The sequence below is a fragment of the Physeter macrocephalus genome, chromosome 4, assembly GCF_002837175.3.
Source record: "Physeter macrocephalus isolate SW-GA chromosome 4, ASM283717v5, whole genome shotgun sequence".
NCBI lineage: Eukaryota > Metazoa > Chordata > Mammalia > Artiodactyla > Physeteridae > Physeter > Physeter macrocephalus.
In genome coordinates, this window is record NC_041217.1 from 116,904,932 (window position 1) to 116,920,495 (window position 15,564).

At 38.1% G+C, this 15,564-nt stretch overlaps 1 protein-coding gene across 1 annotated transcript in view; it reads right to left on the reverse strand.

Annotated features, from left to right (window-relative positions):
* Nucleotides 1–15,564, reverse strand: part of AK5 (adenylate kinase 5) — a 244,602-nt gene that overhangs the window by 174,205 nt on the left and 54,833 nt on the right. Inside the window, exon 6 of the mRNA XM_007111492.2 lies at nucleotides 10,893–11,084. Coding sequence (XP_007111554.1) covers nucleotides 10,893–11,084 — 192 coding nt within the window. The remainder of the gene's footprint in view (nucleotides 1–10,892; nucleotides 11,085–15,564) is intronic.

Below are 15,564 nucleotides of genomic sequence, written 5' to 3' on the forward strand. Positions count from 1 at the left end.
TCTGCCATGAAAATAAATGGTTCCAAATATATCTATAAGTTTTTACTAAATTTATTAATTTATTTGCTCAATGAGTTATTTTGAAACAAGTATTTGTGGAAAGAATAATGGAAATTCAATGGACTCTGCTGTCTCTTTGCTTGGATTTTAATGTCACTTTACAATGCTTTAGCCAATCACAATCCTTAGTACATTAGTTTTCTTTTCCCATCCTCTTTTCTTTCAACTTTGCCAAGAATGCTGTCCAAATAAGAAATCAAAATAATTAAATTGGTAAAATATGTGTTATATCTCATATGCAGGTGATTTATGAGTGCTATTCTTCCTCAAGCACTTTTTTGGTTACTCCCACGTTTGTGGTTGGTTCCAGATGGTTGTAGGTTCTGCCCCATGGAGAAGTAAAACCCTGTGGCACCCACAGTCACCATCCCAGCTTAGGTCCTTATCAAATCCCTTCCAGATGCTTTCTCCATTCAATGTTTTACACACAGCCACGAGCTTATATTTCCAGTTGTGCCATTCCCTTGCTCAGAGCCTTTAAAGCTCACCCCTGCCCATAGAATAACCCTTCCTCCTTAGCTGAGCACTTCAGGGCCTTCCTCATTTTGATCTCAGCACATCTGTCCCCCTTCTTTTCTAATTCTCACTACTTCGTCATATACCCTGCCTGCCTGGTGTCTGTTCATGTCTGCTTATAATGCCCTTCCTTTCCATTTCTGGGTTCTCTTTCCCAACCCACAAGTGCCAATGTTTCTAGGGAAGGCTTTCTTAATCTTTCCAGGAGTAAGTCACTTCCCTGCCCCTGACTCTTCCTGGCCTATTACACCTCGGTGTGTGACACTTACCCCTTCCTGTACTATATTCAAGTTATTTATGTTTATGTTATTGCCTGCACACAAACTCCATGAAGGCAGATCTACCTCCATATCATCTTTCTATTCCCTACAGTACCTGATGTGGTCCCTTTGTTTAACATGCAATAGGCCCTCGATAGAACTGTTTGAATGGATGACTATAAAAGGACTGTCATAATGGGGAAGATGAATTATAAAACTCCAAGTAGATAAGGATAGGGTTTTTCCTGAAGCAGAACTGCAGCCATGGTTTTACATTTGATTTGTAGAACTGAGCAAGATCAGAAATGATGGGTAGTGTAGATAAACAAACGTACAAGGCCCAATAACTGGCCATTCCCAGTAAAATTTTCTTCTTGTAATGTGTGCTCAGATTAATCAATTTTATAAATTATCTTAATTATTTTACATCTGTTATCTAGTAAAATTACTTTTTGAAAAACCTCTCAGTGTAATGCACCAACAGAATTAATTTTCTCATTTATTCTTTCCAAAGAAACATAAATGAAGTGATTACAGCTGAATAGAGGTGCTTATCAAATGATAAATGCCTGGAGAAAGCAGTAATGGGCTTTCTCTTCAAGATCCAGAGTGCATAAGTGCCATGTTTCAATGAAGGGACAACATAGCAATCATAGGTGCTTGCCTCTGGGGTCAGCGTTCTGTGTCTGGGCCAAGGTTCTACTGCTCTTATGGGATCCTGGGCCAGCTACACTTTGGTGTGCTTCAGCTTTCTCATTTACAAAATGGAGATGATAATAATATCAGACTCAGGGAATCTGGTGAGGATTAAGGACCTACCACATGTGAAGCATTTTGAATAGTACCAAGCACATATTAAGCACTTATAAATTATTAGCTATTGTTTTTTGACACCATCTACTCATAATATATTCTTGTATTTTCTTCACTGGTAAGTCTTAAATGCCTGTTCTTTTTCTTTTCTTTTGTCTTCTTCTTCTCTATTTTTGGTCACTTAATTTAGCTATAGTGTCTCTATTTAAAAATATTGATCAATTCCAATTAGTTTCATCTGAAACAGAAAGAATTTAGTCTAAGAACTTTACAAAAAATATTATTTTCTTACTCATGTTCCTGATAAGTCTCAGTATAAAATATTAAAATAAATTAAAATCTAATTCTGGAAGTGTGGAATGTTCACTGATACTATTTTTTTTTTATTTAATCAATCTATTTTTGGTTGTGTTGGGTCTTCGTTGCTGTGCACGGGCTTTCTCTAGTTGTGGCGAGCAGGGCCTACTCTTCGTTGCAGCGTGTGGGCTCATTGTGGTGGTCTCTCTCGTTGTGGAGCACGGGCTCTAGGTGCATGGGCTTCAGTAGATGTGGCACGTGGGCTCAGTAGTTGTGGCTCTCGGGCTTAGATGTTCCACGGCATGTGGGATCTTCCTGGACCAGGGCTCGAACCTGTGTCCCCTGCATTGGCAGGCAGATTCTTAACCACTGAGCCGCCAGGGAAGCCCTTGCAGACACTATTATCATAATTATTGTTCTGATCAGAGAGCTTCTCCTGGAGAAGTGACCAGCTGAAAATGTGTGTGTGTGTGTGTGTATGTGTGTACACTTTCCTGTCAGGAACTGAAGAATTGAAACAAGAGTTTACAAGAAGCTGTTAGTGTGACATGACATTCAGCTACCAACTATCTACTAATCTGCTTTATTTTACTTAAAAAAAATTATAAAGACAAGCTATTGTAGAAGGCAGCCCCAGCCTGCCTAAGAATACCTAAAGTATTCTTAGGTAGACTTGTCAATAATAGTTCTTGGAATTGGGATTTTCTTAATGTGAATTTTCCACATGTGCTCACTTGATTTTATCCATACTACTTATTTCATGGTTATCATGTAAGGACCCTAGTTTATCCTTGAGCTGATTAAAGAGTAGTGTGTAGAGCTTTTTGGACTCTATTTCATGGGTATTTGTAATAATAAAATCAGCAGAAAAATATCTTATATCCTTTTGGGGATGGAACCATGTTCATTCTTTAAGTTCATCCTCATTTTTCCTGTAAACATTTGTATGAAACATCACAATGAGTATATTGCATTTGTTGGTGTGAGAGCTCTTCTCATCAGGCACCGACAATACGTTCGCCATGAAGTTGGCATCAGTTTCCCACTTTGAAAGGAGCTGCATTCTCTGAGCCATTTAGTTTGCTCTCTGATAGTGGAGTATGGATAGGTCTGATACTGAGTGAGCTTTGGGTATGGAAAAGTTGTGAGTCAGGGTGCTTGCTTGTTACTAAGACAGAACGGCAGAATTAGCTATAAATACAGTATCTGCTTGTTCTCCCTTTTGTTTTGATGCTGTTTAGGAACCAGCATAATTTGCCCCAGAATGTGGATGTTACTTTGCTACAAGTAGGTTTCCACTTTATGAGCAAATAGTGATCTCTCAGTGCTTTTATTTTCCTTTCTATATATAAAAGATCCGAGAGTGAAACTGGTATCATAATCGTATTTTAGTTTTTAGAGCCCACAATAATGACAGTTATGAAAGTAATCAGATTCACTTTTCAATTTAGTTCCGGATTTTTTTTTTTTTTTTTTTTTTTTTTTTTTTTGTGGTATGCGGGCCTCCCTCTGTTGTGGCCTCTCCCGTTGCGGAGCACAGGCTCCGGGCGCGCAGGCCCAGCGGCCATGGCTCACGGGCCCAGCCGCTCCGCGGCATGTGGGATCCTCCCAGACCGGGGCGCGAACCCGGTTCCCCTGCATCGGCAGGCGGACGCGCAACCACTGCGCCACCAGGGAAGCCCTAGTTCTGGATATTTTAAAGCCAGGATACAAAGGTCTGTGTCACTAGGTAAATTAAGTGGGTCCCACTGACTAACCCACAGAGATGGTACCCTCCTAAAGCAGGCCATGGTACTTTTTCTAGGGCAGCACTGTCTTGCCAGCTTTGCACACAGTAGGATTTGACAAATGCCTGTTGCCCAGACAGTGTGATTCCTTATAAGCTGCTCTTAAGTCAAGCCAAAAATGGATATTTCTCAAGTTTCTTTGGGGTGCTTCACATTGAGGCTCTATCAGTATTAGGTTTGATGCCAGAAAGTACTGTCAACTAGATTTAAAATACTTTGAATTAAAAATTTATTTATTTATTTTTACAGTAGGTCCTTGTTGGTTATCTATTTTATTTTGTAATATATTTTTTCCTTTGTCTTTAAAAAATATATTTATTTATTTATTTAATGATTTATTTATTTATTTAGGCTGCACCAGGTCTTAGTTGCAGCACGTGGGATCTTTAGTTGTGGCATGCATGTGGGATCTAGTTCCCTGACCAGGGATCGAACCCGGGCCCCCTGCATTGGGAGAGCAGAGTCTTATGCTCTGGACCACCAGGGAAGTTGCATGGTTATCTATTTTAAATATAGCAGTGTGTGCATGTCAATCCCAAACTTTCAGTCTATCCCTCCCGCCCACTACCCCCGGTAACCATAAGTTCATTTTCTAAGTCTGTGAGTCTGTTCTGTTTTGAAAATAATTTCATCTGTATGAAAACGTACTTTGAATTTAAAACAATTCAGAGGGCCATATATCCGGGTGCATGTATATACCATCATCACCCAAGCAAATATCTTACAGAATACCCCCATAGCATTTCCCATTTATTAACCTTTGAAAACTCCTCCCTGACTATTTTCTACCTTAGTTACTAAATCCACCAAATAGGAATTAGTGGGGGCTTTTGGTTACATAACAATGAATGCTTAAACAGCATATAATCAGTGATGGTATATAAAGGAAATATAGCTTTATTATGTTACATATTACAAATTTATCAACCTCGAGCATTGGGATGCAATAACAGAATTTTCCTCCTAGTAATTTTAGGAGAATGGGTTTGTCTGAGTAAACCGTTATCGGGTATTTTCATTGCCTTTCTTCTGTTTATGTGGGCTGCTGAATTTACAGAGGGCTCGTGCTGTTTAGATTTCTTTCCTACCACCCCATGCAGTGATGCTAGTGGAGATGGTGATAATTAACCAATGGCTGTGCACTAGGAGTTCAGGGATAAGTGTACTTGTATTTAAAATCTTAACGTTGATGCCTATGAAAATTGAAGTTAATTAAGAAATAATTATTCAACAGTTCTGTCTAAATTAACTTTTACTATTCCTGTTTATTTTCCCTCTGGCTAGGAGTGCCTGGTGGGATGGGAATTACATAGTTTCAGTGGTAAATTTGAAATACATCATGGGAGCATTCTCAAATTTGAAGGAAGTCATAGGGGCAAATTAAGCAAATGTAGTGCCAGTGGGGTTATCTGGGGGCTCAGGGACAATGCCTGGTGAATCACTAATAGTGTGGTTTTGACAAGGATGTGTTTTCTATGCCAGGGGTTCCCCAGAACTGATGCCAGTTTATGATGAAGTGTTCCCTAATCCATAACAAAATGACAAAAATAAGACAAATGTTGGGAATTTTTCTTATAGTCAAACAGATTTGTTTAGAGACTTTATTTGGAGCTATGTTATTCCTAATTTTTTTGTGCCAAAAATATCCCTTTCAAGCAATGGCAGTAATAGATTTTTTTTTCCTTTCTAATGCCCTCATTTAGTAAAATTTTTTAAAAAGTCAACTTAGGAAATGCAAATTAAAACAAGATACTACTACAGACCCACTAGAATGGCCAAAATCTGGAACACTGACAACACCAAATGTGTTACTGGTGAGAATGCAAAATGGCACAGTTACTTTGGAAGACAGTTCGGCAGTTTCTTTCAAAACTATGCATACCCTTACCAGCAAACATGCTCCTTGGTATTTATTGAAATGAACTGAAAACTTATGTCCACACAAAAATCTGTACATGGATATTTACAGCAGCTTTATTCATAATTGCAAACACTTGGAAGCCACCAAGATGCCCTTCAGTAGGTGAATAGATAAACTGTGGTATATCCAGGCAATGGAATGTTATTTAGTGCTCCAAAAAATGAGCTATCAAGCCATTGGAGGAAACTAAAATGAAAGAAGCCAATCTGAAAAGGCTATATAGATTCCAACTATACGACATTTTGGAAAAGGTAAAACTATGAAGACGGTAAAAAGATCAGTGGTTGTCAGGAGCCAGGCTGGGGGATGTGGATGGGTGAGAGATGAACAAGCAGAGCACAGAGGTATTTAAGGGCAGTGAAAATACTCTATATGATATTGTAATGATGGATACATGTCACTGTACATTTGTCCAAAAGCATAGCATGTACCACACCAAGTGTGAACCCTAAGGTAAACTATGAGCTTTGAGAGATTATGATGTGTCAATATAGGTTCATTAACTGTAACAAATATAACACTCTGGTGGAGGATGTTGATAATGGGGGAGGCCGTGCATGTGTAGGGGCATGAAGAATACAAGAAATCTCTGTATCCTCCTTTCAGTTTTGCTGTGGGCCTAAAACTGCTCTAAAAAATTAAAGTCTTAAAAGAAAAAACCAACTTCATCTTAGCCCCATTAAAATTTTTTTCCTGATCTATTAATTACTGAAATTAGGGAATCACTGGCCTATGTGGCCTTGTTATATGCTAAGATGGTTTACATTAGTCCCTCACCTGCTTCCCTAGGAAAATTGGTGTTGGTGAACAAGAAATAATCCTGTTTTAACATCTTTCACATTTCCTGGCTGAAGGGATCCAGTCAGTTAATCAGAGTATTAGTTAGTAGGCCTCTTCATACATACTATGACTCTAGCTTACTTCTCATTTTTAAGTTATGCTTCTCTTGCTTCCTCCTATAAAAAGTCCAGAAGAAAAATGACCATCAGCTTACTTCACAGTCTAAAACTAAATGTGGACCTTCACTGATTGTCATCCACATTAGGTAGCATTTGTTCAATGCACATGAGTGTGCAACCATTTCCCTGGTAAGTTGAGTGTTGTTCCAGCTGAGTGGAATATCCAATGGCACATGCATTTTGGAAAATAATAACATAAACACTACATCTTACCCTATTATTTTTCAAGCATTTAAAAAGACCCTTTTCTTAAAAATATAAACAAAACAGCATATATTTTTTAAAGAGTTCATCAAGCTTGTAAAGACTTGACCTGTTTCAACTAATATTTCTTTTTTTTTTCTTGGCCATGCTGCACGGCTTGTGGAATTTTAAGTTCCCTGACCAGGGATCGAACAAGGGCCCTCCACAGTGAGAGCACAAGAGTCTTAACCACTGGACCACCAGGGAATTCCCACTATTTCTTTAAAAAGGGTTACACCTTGTGAAGATGACTAAAACAAAGACTAAATAAAATAAAATAAAGATAAAAAATTATCTCTAAGCAGACACATTATTGGGGTTTTTATACAGTTTCACAAAGTCCAAGAGTTCCAAAATGTCATGAGACATAGCTTACTCAGTAAGACTAAATAAGTAGCTTTCCTAGTCCCAGGAATACTAAAACAAACTTCAAAGAAAAACTTCTGATAAACTTTGGGAAGTTTATCACAGCATCCTAATCTTTAATTAGGAGCAAAAAGCTGTAAAAGACATGATGAGCTATTACATCCAACCTATGGTAAGTTAAAAAACAACATACAAGCTTGTCTGAAAAGATTCTAGGAAGTCCCTAACATACTAGCCTTGTGATTTCCTATCATTTAATTCATACTTGCATGGATGACTGTATACAGACAAGTATTAGAAAAGAATAAAGGTGAAGCAGTCCATGTGATGGAAACCATGTCAATAAGATACAGTATGCAGGCAACAGCCTATTTTCCTAGTTATTTTGATTAGGTTTTCTCTTCAAACTGGATTTGTTCTTCAGTCAAATCTGCCAACCGATACAGTTAATGTTGAAGTGAAAAAGAAAAAAGAATGGGTTGACATCTGTAACAATTCAACTACCATATTGACACATACCCATAATATAGCTTGATTACACGGGTGATAAAGAAGTCAAAGAAAACACTGGGACAATTTTCTAACTGATTAACAGACACTTTTAAGGAAAAAAAAAAGAGAATTTGGGGAAAACTTTTTAAAATCTAAATTCTTCCTTCTGCACTTCTTCAACAATCTATCTATGGAAGAAAAGGCAACAGAGTACCCTCCAAGAGCACGGATTTGTTAGTGGTAATTGTAGGTTCCAAAAATGGTCATTAGAGGTGGAAGGAAGAAAAAGGAGGAAATATGAAAATTACAAAATAATTTCAATCACTTATATTTCACTTACAACATTCCTGGCACCGTTCTAAGCACTTGATATCCACTTACTCCACACAATTACACTGAGGTAGGACCGATGATTATACCCACTGCATGGGTCGGGCATCTGAGTCACAGACAAGATAAGTAACCTCAGGAGGTCACAGGGGTGGTAGGTGATGCAGCAGGAATCTGGACCAGGCAATGTGGCTACATGGTGCATCCGAACCACGACTTCTACACTGCCATCGTCTGCCAGGCTACATGCATTCTCTCATTTCACCCATACAACATTATGCGGTCGGTAACATCATCTCCAAGTTATAGATAGAGACTGAGTCCTAGAGCACCATGAATTTATTAAACGGCAGTGGAGCTGAGATTCCAGGTGAAGTGTTTCAGACTATAAATCCCTAGGGAAGAGGAGCACCAAGATAAAGTTTCTCACCTGGAGTGAGAGGTATGTGGTCTCTGTGGTCTTTAAGAACCTCACACCAAAATCAATGATGAATCCTACTCGCGGGCGGAGAGTCTGTTCTACTCACTACGGGGCATTCCTGTAGTGCACGACATATATGTGAGGCCCCCCGTACATTCTCCTTTACAACAGTCATCACACTTAATAACTCATTATTTAATATCTGTTTCCCCATAGACTGCAAGCTCTGTTCATTTACTGGCAACGTACTGTGTACCAGAGAGGCACTGTTCTAGGAGTGTGAAGTGTGTCAGGAAATAAAATAAAGATCCTTACCTTTTGCTTATTTAGCATTGCACCCCTAGCACCTAGCAGAGGGTCTGGCACCCATTGGTTCTCAATAAATATTTACTGAATGAATAAATGAATCAATTAGGAGGGGCAGGTAGAAGCAAAAGAAAAAAAATTACAGAGAAAAGGAAATATTCGGGTTTAATCTATTAACTCCCAGATTTTTATTAAAATCTTAATATGTTTTTGATTAATCAGGATAACCGTTTTAATAATTTAACCCATCTTTAAAAGCAGAAATGCTACCAAGTATATTTTAACTCCCAGAGCGACCTATGATCCAGGTTCTGAAGGAGGACATGTGCTTCAGGATACTGCACCCACTCTTTTGTCAGACTAAAATTTCCAGTGACATTTCCCAGAGCTTAGCCTGTGTTTGTGTTCACCGATTTTCAAAAGGTGACTTTTGAAAGTCACCTTTCAAGTCACCTTTGCAAGTCTTCTCCCAGTAATTAGAGGCATTTATCTTAAAGCTCATGGGGGTTTAGCAGGGAGGTTACAGGCTGTCATCCGCATTGTTATTGACTCCCTCGATTAGAGGCAATGGCATTTCACCTCCATGCAAAATATTAGTAGATTAACAGTCCCCACTCTGCATTCATTTGGGAAATATCTTCTGCTTGTGATGATGAACGTGACAAGCAGGGAGTAATCAGAGACACCCTGGTAATACCTTTAAGCCTTGCAAACATCAGTTAAAACTCTGGCTCTGCAGCTTGCAGTTGGGCTTTGGTCTGTAGGGTAAATTTCTATTTTTATGACATGACACAGAAGTCAGCACTGCTAATTTCCAGGAGAAACAAGCAACAACCCCAACAAAAAAGAGCCAGAGAAACATCCACCCTGATTTTCTTGAATCTTTCATATCACTCAATGTCTCTTTTAGACCATAAATGGACTCTGGCATTGTGAACAACTTTCAGTTCAGATTTATAATTCTCTGACATGACAACTTTGACTCAAAGGGCAAATTCTAATAAATATTTCTTTATAGTGCTAAAAAGACTGCAAAGAGATTATTATTCAAATGTCGTTGACTGTCTCTTTCAATCTAAGGGCATTTTAGGCTAATGAAGAGACTTTTAACACAATAATTGTTAGGTCATAGGAGCTCTGTGGATGGGCTTCAGTAGATTTACCTAAAATTTATGGAAAGCATCTTATGTGCATTTTATTGGGATGGGCATGTATCACTTTCATCAGATTCTCCAAAGCTTGTAGCCCCACTAGACAAGAATCTCTGGTCTCGTGAGAAGAGCTAAGGGCTGAAGGGAGGGTTATGCCGAGGTCTGCTAGCATCATGGAGCACCCCGAGCTGCTTTGGTTTTAGTGTCTTCTTCTGCAAAATGCCTCAGCTGGCCAATGATCCTCTGTCTCCTCTATTCCATAATTGAATCTCTGATGTGTGGGGATCATAAATTTAGCTGAGTTTTCACCTCCAGCTTCCTGTATTCTAATAACTGTACTAACCAGTAATTCAGCTTCATCTTTCTTTGGCACATTCAGTATCATTAACCACAAAACAAACTATTTATGAAAAAAGTTAATATTTGCATTGTATCGATGGAGCAGAAAGATAGATGCCTTCCATTTTGAGACAATATCACTTCTTTATGACAAGTCAAACCCTTAATAACTTTTTGGGCCATCAGAATCTCATTTCTTTATGTGGTAACCTATGATAAAGTCTAACTTACAATTTAAGTCTAATATAACACTGTATCAATTCTGTTTATAAGTCTATCAATTTTATTAGGTTTTCAAAGACAGAAGAGTTGAGAAACTGGGCCAATATTGCTTAAAATTATCAAAAAAATTATTTTAAAATACTTTAAAATTTGGGGGCCACAGAATTCTAGCCAAGGTTAAAATTTATCATTTTTTGTAAAGTCAATTAAACTAAAGTGAAAGTGTTTTTACCATCATGGCTTAATAAAGGCAAATCAGGTCAAAATTACCAATTATTTTTCATTGGATCTCCACCCAAGAAAAGTCACTTTTTTAAGGTAAAAGGATTTCTAAATGAGAAGAACATAGGATAATTAGAAATCTGAAAGATCGTTCTTGTACTAGACATGCAAAGTATATCTAACTTACTGTCATGATGAGCCCCTTTTCCTGGAAGTATTTAACCAATGGAGCAGCGTTCTGCTTGAAGTTCATTAGTCTCCTTTGGGTAGCTTTCAAATTGTCATCAGGCCGCCCCTGTTGCTCTGCGCGCTTCACTAATCTTTCTTTGAGCCTCTGATTGGTACAGGCCAGGAACACCACCAAGTCGGGAGTACAGATCTGTGGAGAGCATCAAACAAGTAGACAGGCATTCAACATACCAACCAATGTGAGTCTGGGCAGTGGCATTTCTCTCTTCTGGGTCTGTGGAGGCTGCCATATTTTTGACCCTCTATGTTTTTGCCAGCATATTTCCAGGGCTACGGCTCCACACAAAGCCAGGAGGAGCTATTGCTATTACAGTCCATGTAAATGGTATACTTCAACTCACAGAGCCGTGTACAGTGGCCCTCCAAATTTCTGGAAAATATTTTTTGTCTATGCTCAAATAAGTTTTCAAGTTTCAAGTTAAGATCAATATAGGCCAAACTCTGCCAAAGGTAGATGTGACTTGTTTAGAGGTGAAATGACTATTGAGCTACAGATATTCTCTATAGTAAACAAGTACTGCTGCTATTATTACTATGTGCTGCCCTTTTAAAAGTATGTACTGTATGCCAGGCCCAGTGCTAAGTTATTTCCTTATGCTGTTGCTAAACTTTACAACAATCTGCAAGGTAAATATTTTCCCCATTTTAAAGATGAGCAAACTGAGGCTCTGAGCAATTAAGTACTTGTCTGAGGTCACACGGTCATTAAGGTCAAAGGTGATATTTGAACCCAGGTCTGTCTGGTCTATTGTCTGTGTTCCCTCCACTATTACAAAGAATCAAATGGCTCAAAGGCCTTCATGAATTTCTGAAAATACCAAGGAATAACATGAAAAGTACCTATGAACTAAACAGTTTTTATTTAACTCAATTAGAACTAGTAATGTATGTAAAAGATAACATGATCATTTAAAGTGAATGTACTTTCTTGTTGAAAATGGGACAAGAAAAAGAGGCAGTTTTGCATAGAGCTTTAAAGAAATGATCTCCAAAAATTTTTTATTGTATCCTCACATTAGTAAATTATTTGTGCATCTACCTCAGTAAATATACACTTATTAAATTATAAATTATGCATGAATGTATGATAGCCATGTACTACCATACTAATATATTGTATTACATATGTACATACATATGTATGTATATAATATATTGCATAATAGTATGTATGCTGTAAAATACACACAAAAATACAATTTTAAAAGGATGACATATGATAATCGTAATTTTAACATTTTCTTCCCACACTACAGTGGTTTGCCTTGTGCACTTTTGAGACCACTGGTTAGGAAATGGACCCTGGAGTCTGGGAAACATGGATTACAGTTTTGCCCTAGGATTTATCAGCTGAGCTATGGGCATATGTCTTAACTTTACTAAGCCTCCATGTCTTCATCTGTCAAAAGAGATACATGAACCTCCTCCCTGAGTTATTATAAAGATTAAATAAGATCAGCACAGGGCTTCCCTGGTGGTGCAGTGGTTGAGAGTCCGCCTGCCGATGCAGGGAACACGGGTTCGTGCCCTGGTCCGGGAAGATCCAAAAAAAAAAAAAGATCAGCACAAACTTGATCAATGGTAGGTGCTCAACGAATTTTAGCCATGTTTACTATCTCTTGGTTTTCATGATTCTATATTGTCCTGGTTCTCATTTAACTTTTTGTTCTGTATTTTTTTTTCTCTTTGCTCAAATTTTTTTCCTTAAAAATATAACACTCACAAATAATGATGTTTATGAGGCTTAGATAATGTTTTGTTTTGTTTTTCCCTCTCCAGGTTCTTATTCTCTCAGCTCCCTTCCACTGTTCTGGTTTCAACCACCAGTCTTTTGTTGACGGATTCCAAATGTACATTTGTAGCAATGACTTTCAACAGCACTTATGTCCTATATTATCAAATGCTTATATGATGGCTCTACCTGAAAGTCTTATTTTTGTAAAGTTTTTCTGATGTGGATCATTTTTAAAGTCTTTATTGAATTTGTTACAATATTGCTTCTGTTTTTATGTTTTGGTTTTTTGGCCGTGAGGCATGTGGGATCTTAGCTCCCTAACCAGGGATTGAACCCACACCCCCTGCACTGGAAGGCGAAGTCTTAACCACTGGACTGCCAGGGAAGTCCCTGAAAGTCTTAATATTACGTGTGACTCAGCAAGGCCAAATCAGTTCCAGCACCTTTTTACCTGAATGAAATTCCCATCTTGCTTATATATGTATTTGTTTATTTATTTATTTTTATGGTAGCAACACTACTTTCTTGAATCTCTCAACTAGAAGTCCTTTTTAAAACTTTTTTTTAATTGAATGAAAGATTCTTTTTTAAAAAAAAATAAATTTATTTATTTTGGGCTGCGTTGGGTCTTTGTTGCTTTGCACAGGCTTTCTCTAGTTGCGGTGAGTAGGTACGGGAGCTACTCTTCGTTGTGATGCGTGGGCTTCTCATTGCGGTTGTGGAGCACGGGCTCTAGGTGCGCGGGCTCAGTAGTTGTGGCTCGTGGGCTCTAGAGTGCAGGCTTGGTATTTGTGGTGCTCAGGCTTAGTTGCTCTGCGGCATGTGGGATCTTCCCGGACCAGGGCTCAAACCCGTGTCCCCTGCGTTGGCAAGTGGATTCTTAACCACTATGCCACCAAGGAAGCCCTGAATGAAAGATTCTTTAAATTCTATAGTGCTTTACAATTTTCAAAAGTTTCACAAATGTGATTTCATATAATCCCATAATAACTCCTTTATAAAATTCCCTACTCTTATATTGCCCCTCCCCTCTTCCCCCTGGTAACCACTAGTTTGTTCTCTATATCTGTGAGTCTGCTTTTTTGTTTTATTTCCTAGTTAGTTGTATTTTTAAGATTCCACATATAAGTGCTATCATATAGTATTTGTCTTTCTCTGTCTGACTTATTTCACTTAGCATAATGCCTTCCAAGTCTATCCATGTTGCTGCAAGTGGCATATACACCACATCTTCACCCATTCATCTGCTGATGGACATTTAGGTTACTTCCGTACCTTGGCAATTATAAATAACGCTGCTATGAACGTTGTGTCTTTTCGAATTCTCAGCTAGAAATCTTAATATCATTTATAACCCTTATCCAAACTTCAATCTCTCGGAGCTATCACCATGGACTGTGGAGTTTTGTCTTGAAACACTATTCAGATTCCCCTTCCCGCAGTTCCCACTGCCACTGTGTAAGCACAGGCACATACTTGCATAAGTGATTAAGAGCATGAATTTTAGAATCAGATCATCCTGATTTTATATCTAGAATCTGCTATTAGTCATTTGTCCTTGGGAAAAAGGTTCAGTATCTCTGAACTTCAGTTTTCTCAACTATTTTTCCCTTCCCATCTCAGTAGTTTAATATGTCCCATAAAACACTTTTAAATAGCTTTTGAGAACCCTTAACAATTTACAAAATCACTCTGTAATTTTTGTGTGATATATGGTAAAGAGATTATCTGAAGTTAAAACTTTTATACTATCAAATATTATAATGCAAAATTCAAATTAAATAAAATCTTTGGTAATATTCAGGTTTACCCAACATAACAAATGACATCCTTTTAAATTTACTTTGAATAGCATATAAGGGAGAAGACAATTTTTGACAAATAAATTAAAATGACAGGGCTTCCCTGGTGGTGCAGTGGTTAAGAATCTGCCGGCCAATGCAGGAGACAGGGGTTTGAGCCCTGGTCCGGGAAGATTCCACATGCCGTGGAGCAACTAAGCCCGTGAGCCACAACTAATGAGCCCACGCACCACAACTACTGAAGGCCGCGCGCCTAGAGCCCATGCTCCTCAACAAGAGAAGCCACCACCATAGAAGACCTCGCATCACAAGAAAGAGTAGCCACCGCTCGCTGCAACTAGAGAAAGCCCGTGCGCAGCAGCAAAGACCCAACACAGCCAAAAATAAATTTAAAAAAATAAATTTATTTTAAAAAAATTAAAATGACATTATATTGTTCTTGGTTTGGTCATATTGTATATTAAAATATGAAAAAAATTTTCTGGTTTCAACCACCAGTCTTTTGTTGACGGATTCCAAATGTACATTTGTAGCAATGACTTTCAACAGCACTTATGTCCTATATTATCAAATGCTTATATGATGGCTCTACCTGAAAGTCTTATTTTTGTAAAGTTTTTCTGATGTGGATCATTTTTAAAGTCTTTATTGAATTTGTTACAATATTGCTTCTGTTTTTATGTTTTGGTTTTTTGGCCGTGAGGCATGTGGGATCTTAGCTCCCTAACCAGGGATTGAACCCACACCCCCTGCACTGGAAGGCGAAGTCTTAACCACTGGACTGCCAGGGAAGTCCCTGAAAGTCTTAATATTACGTGTGACTCAGCAAGGCCAAATCAGTTCCAGCACCTTTTTACCTGAATGAAATTCCCATCTTGCTTATATATGTATTTGTTTATTTATTTATTTTTATGGTAGCAACACTACTTTCTTGAATCTCTCAACTAGAAGTCCTTTTTAAAACTTTTTTTTAATTGAATGAAAGATTCTTTTTTAAAAAAAAATAAATTTATTTATTTTGGGCTGCGTTGGGTCTTTGTTGCTTTGCACAGGCTTTCTCTAGTTGCGGTGAG